We start from the raw sequence: 17,578 nt of genomic DNA, 5'->3' as shown, positions 1-17,578 counted from the left end.
TAAAGGATCTACGATTGTACGAGGACAAGGAAGATACTGTACTTGTGATACGCGTGGCAAGCAGGGGTCTTATAATAAAGACAAAAGGAAAAACAGTCATAAAATTGTGTATATAAAATGTATTATTATTAATATATAAGCAAAAATATTTTACTCGCTTCGAGATTTTACGCAATTTAATTCTCTGTATTATGCCAGTACATAGCAGAGATATAAAAAAGTGCAGTATATATATTTCTTTCTGATAAATTATGTATACAAATGTAGTATCTTAATTATATAATGCTCGTTTAGAATTTTTTATCTACGAGTCGAATGGACGGATGTATTTCGTTTCAGTTCGTATTGTTTCGTTTATGAATAATCTATTCTACATATCGTTAAATATACGAAATATACAAAAATATTAAATATAAAATATACAAATATACTATTGCTCTTAAAATAATGAGACACATTGATCTCTAATTATGTAAAATATATTAAAAAGTATATAAAAAAAGTTCTCTGAAACAGTAATGCTCTTAAAAATCTGGTTTGATGTAAAAAAATTATTGGAGCATTCCTATAAGAATATAATTTCACAGAATGTGAATGGACAAATAAATGGATAGCCACGGGGAAATAATTCAAATATTTCGATTACGTAATTAAAACAATCCCGTTACGAGATTTAAATATAACGTGGTAAAAAAAATCTGTACTAATTGAAATTGATCATTACGTTTTCCGATATTGATAAAAAAATATCTGAAATTTATAATTGCCACAACCTGCGATGGTCACGATACTAGAAATGTCATTGGCAGTGATTAGACATTGATAAAAATTTCATATTTTAGATCCAGTTAAAAAAGGCTTAGAAAAAGGCACAAGAGATTCATCGACAACAATGAATAATAAATTTGTGTCTTAAGCTTCTCAGAGAAGCTTCTACCTGTGAAACAGCTTTTTCCAGACTACCACTAAACTCGCCGGCATGATCCACGTATAAATTGCATCCGGCATGAAGGACATCGCTGAATTGCATCCGTCTTCGGAACACGTGAATACGCAAGTGCGATAGGTCAGTTTGTCACCCGGCTGTTTCACGTAGTCGCAGTAGTTCCCCATGTGCACGGATGAGCAAAATCGCTTTGTGCCGATGCCACCTGTTTCCATAAGTGTAACATTAATTATACAATATATATTTGCTCCAAACGATACTAGTTTAATTAGAAAATACTTGACAATTTTCAGAGAAAATTTATCGTATTTTAAGATATGTAATATCAGAGAAGCGCGTGTGTGATGTTAGCGTGATATCTACGACATGCAGAAAGATGCAGAGATACATATTTTTTAATATATTTTGTGCAAAAATTAACATACATTTTTAAAATATTGATTTTCTTCACTTTCTTGGTAAATAAATTAATTTCAAAGGCCAACATATCGATTTTCTTCATTTTCTTAGTAATTAAATTAATTTCAAAGGCCAACAAAACATATTAGAAAACAGAACATATTAGTGAAAGAAAGCCAATTCATGTCAAAACGATCACTTTTCAGAACAGAAAAAAAGTGTATTTTCTTTCTTCTCCTTTTCTCAAATAATATCATAAACTAAGTATCACTGATAAGATTTAATTTTTAATAGAATATATTTCCGATATGAATTTCGCGAATCGCTTGGTACATTTTAATCTCAGAATTTTTTAAATTACATTAAGATGATTAAAAGATTATCCTTGTCCATTTTAATAAATGATCGTTTCCATGTCGAACGACTCAGGAGGGAACACTCATGCACACTCGACGATAGAAACACAATCTTGTTATAAAAACCTCCATAACGGCCGATTGATTTGATGCAATAAACCGCCCCGTACACATGACTACAATTTGTCGGCACCAAGAAATTCTTAACCAATTCGCTATCCATGCATTTCCATTCATCCGCCGATGTGCATTGATAGCAATCCAAGGTCACCGCTTAATTGAAAAAGCAATAATTAAATTTCTAATACTGGCGATTGATGTTACACAAGTTTCCCAATGATATACATTGTAAAACAATAATTTATACAGACTAACTCTTAGATGTATGTCCTTAAAAATGGTCATCTACCGCAATGATGGAAACAGGGTAAATTGATAAATGGTTAGTAAATGAATTGTTTGCAGCACATGAAAGATCATTGGAATGCAATTAGCTTATCTTACTCTTGTAAAATAAAATAATAATCAAATATGTGTATTAAATATATAACATATTACATGATTGAGATTGCTTGTAAATGCATTCCAAGATCTCGAATGTATAAAGATGTTTCAGCATGAAAAAGATCTGGAAAAAATTCGATTCAGTTAAATGTAGAGATGCCGGCATGCCCCAGATTAATCTGTATGATGAAGTATGATTGTTAAAAAAGTTAATCCAGCTTTCCCCGCGTCGCCGCTGTGTTAGTCTCCCAAGCAAAGGCTGTACAAAATGTCTTCGTTGCTGTTTACCCTCGAAACGGCCAATGTGCTTGACGCAATACTGCGCTCCGTAAACATCATCGCACGACGCGGGATGGAGATCCATGTCGCTCGTCAGGAATTCATTACACTGAAACGGGAACTCGCTGCTGGTGCTGTTACATTGGTAACATCGTATGCTGTGTCCTGAATAAGAATATCATTTTGTCAAGCTACATGAAGGAAAGGTGAGACCATCCTATGCGATTTTGTTGTTTATTATCACAAATTGAAAGATCTGTTCCTTGTTGCTGCACTGGACTTTATCAAAACTTTCTTTCTCGTTTTTTTTAAACTTCAAACATATATCTATTTCATTTTAAAGTCTTGTATCTGTGCTAGAGATCGGCCCCAAAATCTCGGAAAAGGAATTAATCAATCACATTGACGAATTGTTTAAATATCTATGATTTGTCAATTCTTTTTCTATCCGAGGCGTCTCGGACCGTTCTAGCGTCATAAATGTGTAAGAATTACTAGTATATACTAATTCAGCTATAAGGAACAAATCTATCTAATAACAGTAGAAATATCACACTCATTCTATTAATACAAACTTCAAAGAAATATTATTAATCTTCTTGGAAGATTTTTTCTCCCCAGCATGAGGCTTTGTATAAAAAAAATTTCTTTTATTCTACATGTGTTATATTTTAATTCTTCTAAATTTCTCGCATTGCGCGTCATGTAAAATTATAGCTTTCTGTCCTGAAATCTGACGTGAAATATAAATCGTTCAAAGCTGCCCCGAGCTGTCTCTTTCTCCCTGAGGAGGAGCTTGGCCGTTTCCTGTCTCACGTAATGCGCGTCGAGAGGTCCCGCGTTCTTCGTAGCCGCGCTTGAAACGAGACAGCTACGAGGAACGAGGAGAAGAGGATGATATATGCCCCGCCCAAGGTGCGTCGTCGCGCACCTTAACCTCACCTGTCTCCACCAGCAACGAGAGTACCGCCAGAAACATGCACGCCGCGACGCAGCGACTCGTGACGGCCATTCCACAGGATTTCAGCCTCGCGCGGTTTCCAGATTGCCTTCTCTAATCCCGATCGTCTCGACCCCGACGGCCTCTCGTCTCTATTTACTCCGTTTCCCCGTCGATCAACGGACAACGATTGATCACAAAAGATGGATATGACGTAATGACGCGCACACCGCCTGTTTTTCACCACCGCTGTGAAATTTGCCGCGAACAGCGACGTGAAGATGTCGCAAAGTTGCGCAGCCCGAACTTAGCCGAAGCGGGAAAAACGAAGCGCGAAATCCCGCGTGAAGGGCCGCGTTTCAAACGTGCGCTCGCGTCAATCGCGGCGCTTGAAACTTGAAAAATTTGCTCGATCTATTAATTATTCGGCTCCGGAGAGAATCACGCATGCGTGGCTTTGCCACGTTTGTTTTCCTCCAGGATATAAATTCGAAATTTAAGATTCAAATATTTAATATTCAGCACTCAAAATAATGCCGCGCTAAGTTGTTTTTTTCGTCGGGATGACAGTTGCAACGATAATCTGCCTGGAATTTATTTCTCTTAAAATTCACCTTTTTTATTAGACAGCCTCTCGCATTGCTATTAATAATTTAATTGCTACGATATTGCAATTTATAAATTGCGAAAACGCATCGTCAAAGTAAAGCGCAGATTTATCTTGGTATGTATATATTATCTTTTATTTTCGCCAATAAATTTTTGCACGTAAATAATATAACAGCTTCTATTTAGTATAATGTATGCGAAGCATTATGTGAGATGATCGAGACACAGGAAAACATAACATTCATATATAGTCACATAACACGGAATACTAATCTAGTACATGTTACCTTTCTACGCAATTATCTTCGAAACTGTTATTCAACAAACGTAAGATTAAACAAAAATATATTTCCTTTTAAAAAGAAACTTCTAACTTCCTCTCCATTAAAAAAAAAAACCTCTAACTACAAAACTTCTTATGAAAAATAACCTCATTTGCTTAACAATTTTCCCGTAAAATATGCTCTTTAAAATACAATAATTTAAGTTAAAAACAAATTTTTGAAACGAGTACTGCTTTCAAAGGTCGACGCAAGTCGATCGCAAGGATCAAAGTTCTATATGTGTATAAATAATAAATAATATATTGGTATATCGAAAAGTAAACGCGTTATTTTACACGCATCTAATATGTCATAATATATATATAATGTATGTGTAGTAACATAATTTAATATATACATTAACTTTATGACTTAATATTTTCGCCTTCGATCGAAGGGGCAAAATTTATCACTTGGTGAAAAATCAGAAATCAGTGTATACGATGACAGAATGCACACGGTATATATCACATATTATCACCATTGTACGACCAAATAATACAAATACAAGTAAGAGATTAAACATTTCGCATATTATACGCAGGATGTATAAAATTTGCCACGTAAATCCTTTTTTATCTATTTTCTATCCTTCTTATTGATTGTATAATTTACCTGACATCCTGTACGCAGAGTGTCCGACGACAGGCGGAAGAAAATTAAAGTGACGATGATAAAATAAGATAAAAATAAAGAACAATTAACAAGTTACAAGTTACAACAAATAAATTGCGATCTTAAAGCTTTACCTTTTAATTATAAATGTTTAAATATTCACGTGCTTTAGGCGCATTCTGTCCTGTATTATATACGAGCGCCTAAAGCACGTGAATATTTCAACATTTTTAATTACAAAACGAAGCATCCAATTTTCTATTGTCATTCTTGATTTCCGTCTTCTATCATCTGGAATCGTCTCTTAAATTTTTCCCTACTTGTTATCGAACATCCTGTATACTGCAATATGCAAAATATCTCTCTTTATCAACATTGACCTCCTGCGGCGTCTCTCGAGTTAGTAATTCGATAGTTTTTTCGTAATTCTAGCTGAGCTTATTTAAGATTTTGCTTCACGCTCTCGTTAAGGACAGGACTCTCCTTAACGGCAGTCTTTTTTACTTCTTTCAGCCTGGAAGACCCATTCGGCTTTACGTGTCTGGCAATCCCGGCCCTGTCGTGCGCACCCTTAACGCTCTGCTTGCCGCAAGTACGCGTTACCTTCGGGGACACTTTCGCGCCGGTTTCCCCCGCGGCGCCGGACGATTCGCCGACCTCGGGCAGGGGCTTGAACGTCCTCGTGAACGAGATGACCTTCAGCCTCTTCGCGCCCTGCCTCACCGCAGCCGTCTCCTCGGAGGGAACGCGCGTCTTCGTCGCCGTTGACTTCTTGTTGTTACTCGCGCTTAAACGCGGTTCGAGAGTGTCGCTGACCGTCGCCGACCCGGCGTTGGATCTGCTCGATCGATAGCGATCGATCGCCTTCAGGAACGGCTTCGCCTCCGTCTCGGACTTGATCGCGCAGATTATCGCGCTGTTCTCCACATTATTGGCGCAGTGATTTTTCAACGCGCGACGCGTCAGCGTCTGCCGGGGTTTCTTGCTGTTCTTGATCCGCTTCACCGCCGTGTAAAAAGAGGCGCCGCGGCGAAGGATACACTTCTTCACCAGGCTACCCTCGCTCCTTATCGCGTTCCTCGCTCCTGTCACCGCGTCGTTCAGTCTCGTTTCCAATTCCTTCAGGATACCGCTGCTCCGCGCGACGGTGTCTTCGTTGTCCTGCAAATGTGGAAAGACACTCAATTGTAGACTGTAGATTTAGAAGATACACAGAAACAGCCACTCTCGATGGTAACACAAAAATAAAGTGTGTGTATGGGTGGGTGTGCGTGTGTGTGTATGTGTGTGTGTGTGAGAGAGAGAGAGAGAGATTGATTTTACTCAGAGATTGATTACTATTGCTGAAAGCGTTTATATATAACGATTATTATATATAATTGTATGCAAATTATGACTTACCCCCTCGCGGCTAAGCACATCGAATATAATATAATAATGTGGCACGTATATCATACACTTTTTAAAAAGACGAAGCGCATCTAACATACATAAAAACTTCTGATAAAATTAGAAAATAAGCAAACGTAACGGATTGCTTAACGCAACTAAAGCCATTTTGCCGATGATACAAATACGTATACGTCAGTGGGGATTAATTATATATTTTTATAAATATATTCGATATTTTAGCGAAAATACTCGTTGATGTTACGCATGCTAGCGTGCTGTGAACATACATTTTTGCGTACAGGATTGCTCATCTACATGTTTCGCTGACGATCAGAACTTGCGGACGACGAGTCTCGACTGCGGAGTCGATTTCTCTCTGCGCTCTACTACACGCAACACTCGATTGCCTAATTTTCACTTGCTTGCAGACACGATTCATGCTAAATTATCTCTCGCATTCGTCGGGATTGATTGGTCAGGAGATGTCCGGGATGTTTCAAATAAAAGTAAGATAAATAAATGTGGTCGCTAAAAAATTGTGACATTTATTAATACAGTTGGGTATGCAAGCTCGTGTGCAATACATATTAAGAAGAGATTTTCTATACATGTATGCGTATAATGTAATACTGTACGAGCTGAACTTTGGGGCGATTTGTTTCGAGTTTGTTGCCGAGATCAGAATTCATTGTTTGACTTGTTTGTGAATATCTACTTCGTCTAATGGAGCATTAATTAAGGTTGCACACATATTACATCCTTCATATATATATAATAATCTTCAACATCGATAAATTTGTAAATATGTTTACATTATCGTTCGATGTATATTAATAATGAAATTTTCCGGAAAATAACAGTCATATACTCCAAATAATTTTTAATTTACGAGATAAACTTTTGTAAACTTCTATATATATATATATATTGTTCAAATGAGTAACATTTAAGTTTGAATTAACAAACTGCCCACATCTCACATCATCCAGAGATATAACGGTTTAACCACTTATATCTCCACGTCGTGCCCTTCGCTAAAGAAATAGATATAATTAATTATGTACAGCCATCTGTATAATATTAACAGTTTTCGTTCATTCAACAATTCACTATCTTTCAAAAAAATGCTGCATAAATTAGATAATGTGATTGTAAGTGCACTTGCGTACATTGTGAAAAATATAGTGCATAAAAATGGATTATTTACAAACAAGTATTATTAAATATCAAATACAACCATATAGAAGCGTTAATGTATATAGATTAATGAACACTTCACTGAGTTAGCCACAATATAAAATAAATCAAGATAATACAAAATATTTGCACTTATATATCTTATTAGAAATCTTTATTTCTTTAATTTACCTATTATTAATTTTAAATTTGTTCTTTAAAAAATTACCAAGCATGGCATATACTGTGTATAAATATTAAATAAGCCATTTATATAATGAAAATATAAAAACGTTTTACCATGTGTATACAATTCAAATTATATATATGTATAAACATTAAATTTTACATTATCTCGTTCTGCGAAAGTAATATATAATTGGAAACACATCTCAATGTGTAACTTTATCTAAAGAAGTATACGAAATATTATTGTCTTGTCTACAAATATATCAAGTTATATATGGAAGACCCAATTAAGAAAAATTATGTAAAAAGAGTTTACAATATTTTTTCTTATAGAACATATAATATCGTTATTGTCGCAAAATATTTCAATTACATATTTTATAAAAAAAACTAAATCCCCGTATAAATTCCAAAATTGAAATATAATTTGATATTCGCATAAATTTGATTTGTAAATATACAAAATCTCTCTCCCACTTTCCTAGTTATGCATAAAATGAATTTATGTTGGATTAGGCACTAATGGGTTGCGGTGTTAATGTCAAACAGCGTATGAAATTAGTCGCCGAACAGAATAAATGATTATGACAACATACACTGCCTTATGTCAGTATTACAAATGTCACTCCCACTATTTACATCGAAATTTACCTTACGCACTGACTTGCCGGGTGATGCAGAGAGATTGCTCACGTACGTTAAATTCAAATGAGATTTTACTCCCCTTAAAGAGCGATACTGGCTATTTGGCAATCGGCTGTTGGGATTGTTCCCATTGAGATCGAGAATGGAAGGTCCTAATGCTGCTCCAACCTATATATTATCAATAACATATATAATATTAGCAATAATTATATATATATATATATAAAAGAAATAGATATAATTAATTATGTACAGTCATTTGTATATGATATTAACAGTTTTCGTTCATTCAACAATTCACTATCTTTCAAAAAGATGCTGCATAAATTAGATAATGTGATTGTAAGTGCACTTGTGTCCTATCTTAAAATTGCCGTGTTACCTGCGTTGAAGCCTCTTTTCCCCAATGTTTAAAAATTCATATTTAAAATAAATCAATATAAAATCTTTGCACTTATATATCTTATTAGCAATCTTCATTTCTTTAATTTATCTATTATTAATTTTAAAATTGTTTTTTAAAAAATTACCAGGCATTCTTTTTCTCTCCAATCTTTTATATATATATTGCTACATAAAAAATTGAAGAGAGAGAGAGAAGATAATTTATATATTTACCGCTTCAAACACTGCTGGCGTATATTTCGGAGGAACGAACACGTGATTCATAGTTTTATTCACCCCGTCGCGAATTCTGGCGGGGATCATATTCACCAAACGGCCGGAGTTGTAGTTGCATTCCAGAGTATAGCTGCGCAACAGACCAGTCATCTTGTACACTGCCACGCGCCCTGAACCTTCTCTGGACATGCCGTCTCGTTTGTCTCTATAAAAGCATATGTCTTTTAAGGCATCCCGAAATTGAATAATACGAAATTGAATATATAACTTCTGTTGGCGTACTTACATGATGTACATATTTCGTTCCGCGAAATTGCACGATGTGAAATGAAAGTGTGGATTGTTAATAGACATCAACTTTGGTAGCAGCATGCATGCGATAGTGTCCTCTGAGTCAGTAAAGTGATTTCCATACATGAAAACGCCCTTCTTCGAGGCATGACCGTGAAGATCAATATACAGATATAATCCAGAATTATCCGAGGATTTTGGTATCTCATCCATACCAACTGCTGTATATGCTTGTTTATCACTCGTTCTGACCTCTGTGACGTTTTCACTTTTATCACCTTCCTTAGATAGACCTTCGCTTTCATCTATGAAACATGAAGAGCAAATTATAGATTAGAAATTATGAGATATATTATCGAGGTTTTATGTAAAATATAACTGAGAGGTTTATATTAAATATTACTAAAGTTTTATATAAATATAAATACCAATAGCTGCATTGTCCAAATCTAACGTCAATAAATGTTTCTCACTACTATCGAGAGCACACCTGTTCTTCTCATCCAACGACATAAATGTTACCTATTAAAAAGTAATGACATTAAAATATTATCACAGTTTGATGCAACGCTGAATACATCAACATTTAATCCTTAAAACTCTTCGTATAATTTGGAATACAAATGTTGTTAGAAGAAATTCTGTAAGCCTTTGTCATACTTGTTGCAAAAGTCTTGTAGTTGTGTCACGTACAGCGTTTGCTATCGAAGCGGTCGAATTTATAATGCTTACATTGCTGTCCATAATTTGTAAGTTTATGTTCGACAGGTCGTCAGTTAGTTCGCTCGGTAGTTGATAAGAATTGTGATAATATCTACAAGAAAAGTATGTATGTACGTAAATTTGGCTGTGCATATATGCATATTATAAAGCAGGTGAAATTATTTAATTAGAAATATAGGTGCTTACTTTATTAAGTTTCTTGCGGCATATATCGTGGGATGATCTACTTCAGAAGGATTCAGATAAACTCGGTTCAGATTCACCCCTTTAGTGTCCATCCGATAATGACCCTTGGCAACACCGTCTGGGTTGAGCATCGGTATCAATTTGAACACATACAGGCGACGTAAATGTATAGCAATCTGATCTTCTCGATTTAGCAAAAAGTTGAGGAAACCGTTCAGAACGAAGCTAGATGGCGTTTCACCTGGATGGACTCTGGCGCTAATAAAAATCACCTAAATACAATATACATATATATATTTTTCTCTTTTAAAGATAAGAATCCATTTTATGTTATGATTTTGTTAGCAAAAGTACCTTCTTGTCATGAAATTTGTAAGGCCTTTCCTCGCTTTTCTCAGGGAACAAATTGCTCAGTCTGTCTTCTCTCTCCATCGATATGTTATGATAAGAACTTATTGTTAATATATCTAATCTACGATCCTCCAGAGATTTTATTGCACACTCCCTATGATAATAGATGTCATCCCTACATATTACACTCCTCTTTTCCATTCTCACGTCGATCCTACTCAAATAATTCTGTAGATCTGTATACGAGAATGGATACGTAAAAGCAAAGTAAGTGATGGCTTTCGAATTTTCCGGAGTGTAATAGAGGAACGATAAGGTAAAGTCGTTCCCTCTCTGATCAAGCTGCAAAATTAAATAGTACTGCTGTATATCCGTCACATACATTTATGTATATTCTTTTTGCTATATTCTTAAATTCCTATCAACTATGCATGCTGCAATTACAGTGTATGTAGGTCTTTCGCGAATCCGCTCCCAGTGCAGGTGACCCGGCACAATCTTGAAGACCGGACACATCCCTTGGCTGAACATCTTGACTTGCTTATTCAAATTGACTATGTTGAATTTGACCGAGACGCTCGGCCGACTAGACTTGACACCAAAGTAAAACCAGGTTCTATTGTTGTTCTGGAATTGCGTGCCGTGACAATCGTGCTTCGTCCACAGATTGAACTCGTAATCCAATGTGTCTTTGGAATTCGAGCTATTCGTCGACTTGCTTTCAGTCTCATAAACATCTAAAAATAGTAAAACCCAATGTTGTGTCGTTACATAAGAAGTACATTAGCAATCATACTGCAATACAATGAGTTTAGATTCGCACGCAAGGTAAGAATGGTCAATTTAATCAATTGGGGGCAGAAAAATAATTCTCTGGTTCAATAACACTTGTATTAACGCTGGAGCTGCCAATGGTGTCATTTTAGCTCCGCTAATCGTTTGAGCTTTTAATTTTTTTGTACAGAATATTAGAAATATGTTAATATAATACAAATAATTTTAATGACAAATAATATGAAAATAACTCTTCACTAGCCGAAAGCAAGAATAAAAAATTATCAAATTGACAATTGTCACTAATACACAAAATGATACACAAAATCTAAATTCGCAAGATGTTCCCGCGACAGGGCCGACAGTTACCTTTCTCGAAGGATTCCGGTATCCTCACTGGTTCCACCCTGGCCAGATTAGCCGAGTCGAAGTTGTTGAAAAACACGAAGCCGCCGCAGGCTATGTTCTCGGCCGTGCTCGCCATGACGCGTCAGACAGTTACGCGTCTACTGCGGAATCGGAGGTCGCGGGGACAGACGTCGACGACGAGGAATCGTTCGTTCATGTGTGCAAACGCAAATCAATCGGACAATCAGACGCGCTTCCTCAGACACGATCGCGCCCGTCCGTTGGCGACGGCATCCCACTCGTTCCCGAAACGGGGCGAAACAGCTCGATCCGACGACTCCCTCGGGCGATCATATGATCTCTATTTACGCCACACACGCATACACACACGCACACGGATGTCGTGCGCAAAGGCCCCCGCAATCCTCAATGCGGTAACGCAGCCGCGGTGACAGTGGCAACGAGAAGATCACTCTCATCCTCGGGCACCGTCGTCAAGTGCAGGTTTCTCTTCCTCGAGGATATACCCGGACAAACTTATACATAGCCATGTGCATAAAGAAAATTACTCGATTGCATGTTTTACATATGTGTCTATAGAAATGCGATTGGATAATTTTCTTCATGAATATAATTATGCAAGCATTGTCTGGACAGGCGCTAATGAATTTCCGATTACCAGGTTCATCCAGTTCACCCTGTCACGAATGAATGAATAAAAATATATATATATAGTCTTAATGCAGCTGCAGTTCACTGCACTAGGCGGTGGTGCGATGACGTGCTCGCGCTCTGCTTATCGATCGTTTTATTCTCGCGTGGATCAATTTGATCGACGAGGGCGTAATCCCGACGTCGCACGTATGTACACAATCCGATCCGATCCGTGCGAGCTGCCGCTGCGTATGCGGGTGCACAGATTTTGCGATATATGTTTCAATTGGGTAGCCGAGTTATTTGGATCTGTCACCTGCGATCAACATCACCGGTGCACTATGTCAGTATTTTGTTCCGAGATGCCGTCAACACCACATCGCGATCGGCAGCCCACGTTTGTTTTGCGTGTCTCAGCATGCAATTTCGATCCTGGCTATGATTTTTATTAAATCTCGATTTTAAACGCCGTGTAAAAACGATCAAGTCGCAGTCGCTTCTCAAACTGAATTGTGTAGACTCGAGAACCTGTCCGAAAGCACCGAAAGCACTTTATTTATTTATATATAGTACAGGAAGGACTCGAAAATAAATATAAAATCTTGTGTAGCGAGTTTTTCTAGTGACAGTCGCTAACCTTCGCTTCACTAATTTCTCTTTTGAGAATTTTGGGATTCTCTAAATAAGTGAAAATCTCAAACTGTCTGCGCAAGAAAACGTCCTTATCAAATGTCGATAATTACCGACATTTTTAATTCCGTTTCCTACATTATCGTTTCATCTCGTAGGGTAACATGGCGTAACACTGCATGCATGCTTAATAGATAATTCATATTTCATAATTCATAATATAGAAGCATGTTTACATGGGCTGATGGGCATATACATTGCATGTAATAGTGGCGAATTATGACAATTAAGGGGGTTGTTACACGAAACTACCCTTCCCGAGTTAAAAGCAGCGACCGTCACCGTCAAAACACTCAAAACAATCGATATCATTTATACATGGCACATTTGGGCTTGTGACACAATTCAAAAGGTTAAGTTTTTCGGAAATAAGGTAAAGCTATTTTTTAATTTGACAAAAAGTTGACTAATATATCGAATATATATATATAACGGCAAAAGGAATTTATTCTTATCATATAATCAAATCATTTTTGTTTCCTTTTTGTTTCACAACCCTTAAAAAAATCACCTTTTTTGTGACAATGATTTTTTAACCTCTTCTAATCTCTTTTTTAAGTATGACGATTTTGACGATTTTTTTAACGAAATTAATTATAATAATTTACTTTTGATGATTGATAATCTTTATTTAACTCATTTATGATAATAATTCAAAAATTACGTTTTTATATAATATCAAAAGCACAATATTAATATTGTGCTTTTAATATCTAAAATAATTAAGTGCAATATTAAATTGGATTTCTATAAGGAAATATTCTACTGCACGTCAGCGGGCATGTCTGTGATTTATATACACCATTTCTATACCATCTCTCTTGAATTTTTATCACACTGATAAAACGTGACTTTGTTATTTCTCAAGAATGTCGCATACTTAATCGGCGCATTTTGTCGCAACGCAGATTTCGATCTGTTCAAAATACTTGTCTGTTCGATAATTACTTCATTGATTAGATAATGAATCGATCTATAAGGAAAAAAATGATTGAAATAGAGGTAGATCATTATTGATGCGCAATATTATATATTATTTTTTTATTTCGCTGAGAACAAATTGAATATATAGATTCGTGAAATAACGATCAATGGCTAAATCACCTGATTTAATAAACGGCTTTTTGAATTCTTATCATTAATTCCCATTTTTCGATTTAATATAATTTACACAAGATATATGTTAATTCCATCCTTGAATCACCAAATCTAAAACTGACGACCTTGCATAAATAAAATCATTATATTAACAAAGAGTGCATATATTAATATCAATTTATTACAAAACCTTGTACAAAATAATGTACATACAAAATAATACGTGACGTATAATAGAACACCACCACCATTATATACATTATATTGACTTTATGGTACATATATTACAATAAACTATTACATTTTCATTTAGTTAACAAGGAAATCCGTAACCAATTTATTAAACTCTTCAGAGTATCTTAAGTGGAGATTATGTGCGCCCTTCTCGAAAATATGCACTCTGTAATATAATAGAAATTAGTGAAATGATATTTATACATTACCTTGGATTTTTTTTCAAGTCTGTTGACGCGTTCGCGCTATCTTTGCGTTATTCTCTTTTTAAATTTAACGAACGATGGAAGTATAACGTAACAGTGCTGAATAATGCTGAGTAATGCTCCCTGAACGCGCCTTGTACACTTAAAAATACAAACCTCGAATCAGCGATATTTTGCTTTAGATACGTCGGATGTTCCGGCAAGACCATCGCGTCTCTTGCTCCATGAATGATTAAAGTCGGACACTTTATCTTCGATAAAACCTGTTTGCACAGGTCGCCGTTCTGCTTTTCGTACAATCTTAGGACAGCGTCTATCCAATTTGACCACGTCTTTCTGAAATAATCCTCACCGTAGACCTGTATCATAGGCGTCCTCATTTTCTCTGACCACTTGTTGATGTCTCTGACACCTGGACAGTAATCATTTCAGGTGTTACGCGTAAAAGAATGAAAGAAATGAAATATTCAATGCGTTTTCGATAACGCGATAACGAATATATCGTTCCTTCTCTTATAGAAATTTAATATTGAAAGGCAAATTAATTACTTATTTTGAATTACTAAATAAATAATTTCTCGTATAAAAATTGTATTTCTGCATGGGCTGCAATTGTAAAGATTAGCTCTCTACTTTAAAAATATTTAGAAACTTACAATTTACGCGAATTCCAATAAATTTACAGACACAATTTCTTTCAGATCCCGATACTTTTTGAAACGAAATTTCGACAAGTTGCATTGTTAGAAAAAACTCTTTTGGCTCTACAACACCGCGCAGGAGTGAAGTCATACTTTCATATATCTTCGTCTCGTCCGGGTGTATGTAGGCGTTCGCGCCGAAGACAACCATCTTGTGGACGTCGTCGGGATACGTCGAGGCAAGTAGAAGCGACGTGATGCCGCCGTCGCTCCAGCCGATCAGTGAGAATTTCGAGTAGCCGAGGGTCCTCATCAGATTGCGGGCGTACACAGCGTCGCGCTGAAAGAAATCGTCCGGGAACGTTCTGTCGGGTGGCCGCGATTTACCGTAACCGGGCGGATCCCATGCCACTATGGTTAGCTTGTCCGCATTCAGATTCTCCATCTGCGGCCGAAAATCGGTCCATATTGTCCCTGAAACATCCCATTTTGCTGAATATCAATTGCCACTCGTCGCGGTAAACATAAATATTTGACAGCACGCTAGCAATTCGTCAGCAAATTCGAGTAGAATATTGATCGGCAGATGGGTGAATTGCGTCTGCATAGGCTTGGGTTCTGCCAGCATAGTTTTCGGACATCTAGAATTTTTTTTTCAAGTGAAAATAGTATCTATATTAATTACGCTAATAATAATTATCTTTAATATTTATATTAATTTAATCAAAATTTTACTAAATTAACATAAACGCTATTTGTGCTAGGAAAAGAAAATTTCAGATGTCATAAAACCTATTAAAAAGATTTGCTTAATTAACAGATTTTGCTTAATGCAATTTAGCCAATGTGAATTGCAGTTTCATTAGAATCGTTACAAATTAATGAATAATTGAATATTAACAACAAAAAAAAGTAATTACATTGCAACAAAGAACGGTAAAAGTGGCGATTACAATTATCTAATGGTAGAAATTTACATTAAAAAATTCGATATCCTTTTTATTTTTAAATCATCAAAATCATAACGAGATGGAAGCAATCTTGCTTTTCATCGAACAGTATAAACACCATATCCAGAGTCCGGTTGCGGTCCGATAAATGGCAGCAAATGCCGATAAAGCGCAAAATTTATCTATATCTTTCAATACGTAAAAACACATTACATAATATTTACCCATGGCCCCAGGCAGCAGCAACACTGAATGGTCACCTGTGCCGACCTTGGCATAATTAATTTCCGTGTCGTCCACTTTGATCTTCCGTTCCTGCCAACAGGTAATGTATTCTGTTTAACGGGAAAAGCGAGAGATGGTCCATGAAAATGGCAGATCGATATGAAAAACGAGCAAGTGGTGACGTACTTCTAAAGTGGTCTACATTTCCATTTTTTTACATTGTTTACATCTGATATACTCACCTCTATCTCACGGGCTCCACTCGTTATAGTTGATAACTGCCGAGTTCGCGCGGCACGGCTGCCGCTGAACTTTACAATTTTACATAACGCACTTGCGAAACGAGTATACATCTTGCGTATGTCGAATATGTTATGTTTACGACCGATTGAAATCTGCGACTGGATCGTGGTGTATACTGTACAGCCGTGGACACATCGGTTGCGATACTTTTTTATAGGTTTCTAATTTGTATTTAATATACATAATATATACTTTATAGATAACTAATAATATTTTGCAAATGCGAACCACGATGTTACTATCTTTAGATACTGTCTAGAGACAGTATAACATCAATCGTGGTCCGCATTTGCAAAATATTAGTGCGTTTTGAAACCTATAAAAAAGAAAGTGTCGCAACCGATGTGTCCACGGCTGTGTCCATGACTGTACGTACAGCAGCGCGCATCGGATCATTACATCAGTTCTTCAATGTAAAATTGCGCACGATGTGTTTTTTACTATAATACATATTGATAATATAATGCATTGACGTACGTATCACTGGGTCGCGTTCGCGAGGTCATAATTCCATCCTTGAACCATCGAATCTAAAACTGACGACCTTGCATAAATAAAATGACTATTAATAAAGAGTGCATATATTAATATCAATTTATTACAAAACCTTGTACAAAATAATGTACATACAAAATAATACGTGATATAATAGAACACCACCATTATATATAATACATCATATTGACTTTATGGTACATATATTACAATAAACTATCACATTTTCGATTGGCTAACAAGGAAATCCGTAACCAAATTATTAAACTCTTCAGAGTATCTTAAGTGGAGATTATGTGCGCCCTTCTCGAAAATATGCACTCTGTAATATAACAGAAATTAGTGAAAAGATATTTATACATTACCTTGGATTTTTTTTCAAGTCTGTTGACGCGTTCGCGCTATCTTTGCGTTA

At 36.1% G+C, this 17,578-nt stretch overlaps 3 protein-coding genes across 5 annotated transcripts in view; all 3 read right to left on the bottom strand.

The window, feature by feature from the left end:
- Positions 1–104: 104 nt before the first annotated feature.
- On the bottom strand, positions 105–3,833 carry LOC105451341. 2 transcript variants are annotated; one of them, XM_011691721.1, is made up of 3 exons: positions 3,427–3,833; positions 1,828–1,974; positions 105–1,151 (listed from the first exon to the last, which is right to left on the bottom strand). In XM_011691721.1, exons 1-3 carry the CDS (start codon positions 3,494–3,496, stop codon positions 934–936), a joined length of 435 nt encoding a protein of 144 aa, XP_011690023.1. In that variant the 5' UTR covers positions 3,497–3,833; the 3' UTR covers positions 105–933. The 2 variants fall into 2 exon arrangements, with proteins under 2 accessions (XP_011690023.1, XP_011690015.1); XM_011691713.1 differs by lacking the exon at positions 1,828–1,974 and adding an exon at positions 2,494–2,649 and having other exon boundaries at positions 3,427–3,776.
- A 316-nt stretch (positions 3,834–4,149) lies between these two features.
- LOC105451333 (cytosolic carboxypeptidase-like protein 5) lies at positions 4,150–12,976 on the bottom strand. Its single transcript, XM_011691703.1, is given in 11 exon segments — positions 4,150–5,512; positions 5,515–6,132; positions 8,380–8,541; positions 8,992–9,199; positions 9,281–9,590; positions 9,714–9,807; positions 9,946–10,099; positions 10,195–10,466; positions 10,549–10,887; positions 10,990–11,282; positions 11,689–12,976. Coding segments are annotated over 11 exon segments (2,622 nt in total). The 5' UTR covers positions 11,804–12,976; the 3' UTR covers positions 4,150–5,455.
- A 1,292-nt stretch (positions 12,977–14,268) lies between these two features.
- LOC105451270 (valacyclovir hydrolase) overlaps positions 14,269–17,578 on the bottom strand; it is a 6,548-nt gene continuing 3,238 nt past the window's right edge. The window contains exons 1-6 of one of the 2 annotated variants that reach the window (XM_011691648.1): positions 16,985–17,513; positions 16,608–16,783; positions 16,365–16,455; positions 15,344–15,664; positions 14,706–14,961; positions 14,269–14,509 (exon numbers count right to left, since the gene is read on the bottom strand). In XM_011691648.1, coding sequence (XP_011689950.1) covers positions 14,419–14,509; positions 14,706–14,961; positions 15,344–15,664; positions 16,365–16,455; positions 16,608–16,718 — 870 coding nt within the window. In that variant the 5' untranslated portion in view covers positions 16,719–16,783; positions 16,985–17,513 and the 3' untranslated portion in view covers positions 14,269–14,418. Of the gene's footprint in view, positions 14,510–14,705; positions 14,962–15,343; positions 15,665–16,364; positions 16,456–16,607; positions 16,784–16,984; positions 17,514–17,578 lie in introns of those variants that run through there. The other variant, XM_011691639.1, reaches the window with a different exon arrangement.

Source organism: Wasmannia auropunctata, unplaced genomic scaffold (genome assembly GCF_000956235.1).
Source record: "Wasmannia auropunctata unplaced genomic scaffold, wasmannia.A_1.0 LD336106.1, whole genome shotgun sequence".
In the NCBI taxonomy this organism is placed as follows: domain Eukaryota; kingdom Metazoa; phylum Arthropoda; class Insecta; order Hymenoptera; family Formicidae; genus Wasmannia; species Wasmannia auropunctata.
Note: the sequence above shows the minus strand (reverse complement) of the source record. Positions and strands in the feature narration are given on the sequence as shown.

Bases quoted from the DNA above. Each gene is read 5' to 3' on its own strand.
- LOC105451341 (XM_011691713.1), bottom strand. From the start codon at position 3,496: ATGGCCGTCACGAGTCGCTGCGTCGCGGCGTGCATGTTTCTGGCGGTA. The intron at 2,650-3,426 runs GTGAGGTTAAGG...ATTCTTATTCAG, and splicing joins CTCGTTGCTGGTGGAGACAG to GACACAGCATACGATGTTAC. The intron at 1,152-2,493 runs GTAAACAGCAAC...TTATGGAAACAG, and splicing joins GCACATTGGCCGTTTCGAGG to GTGGCATCGGCACAAAGCGA.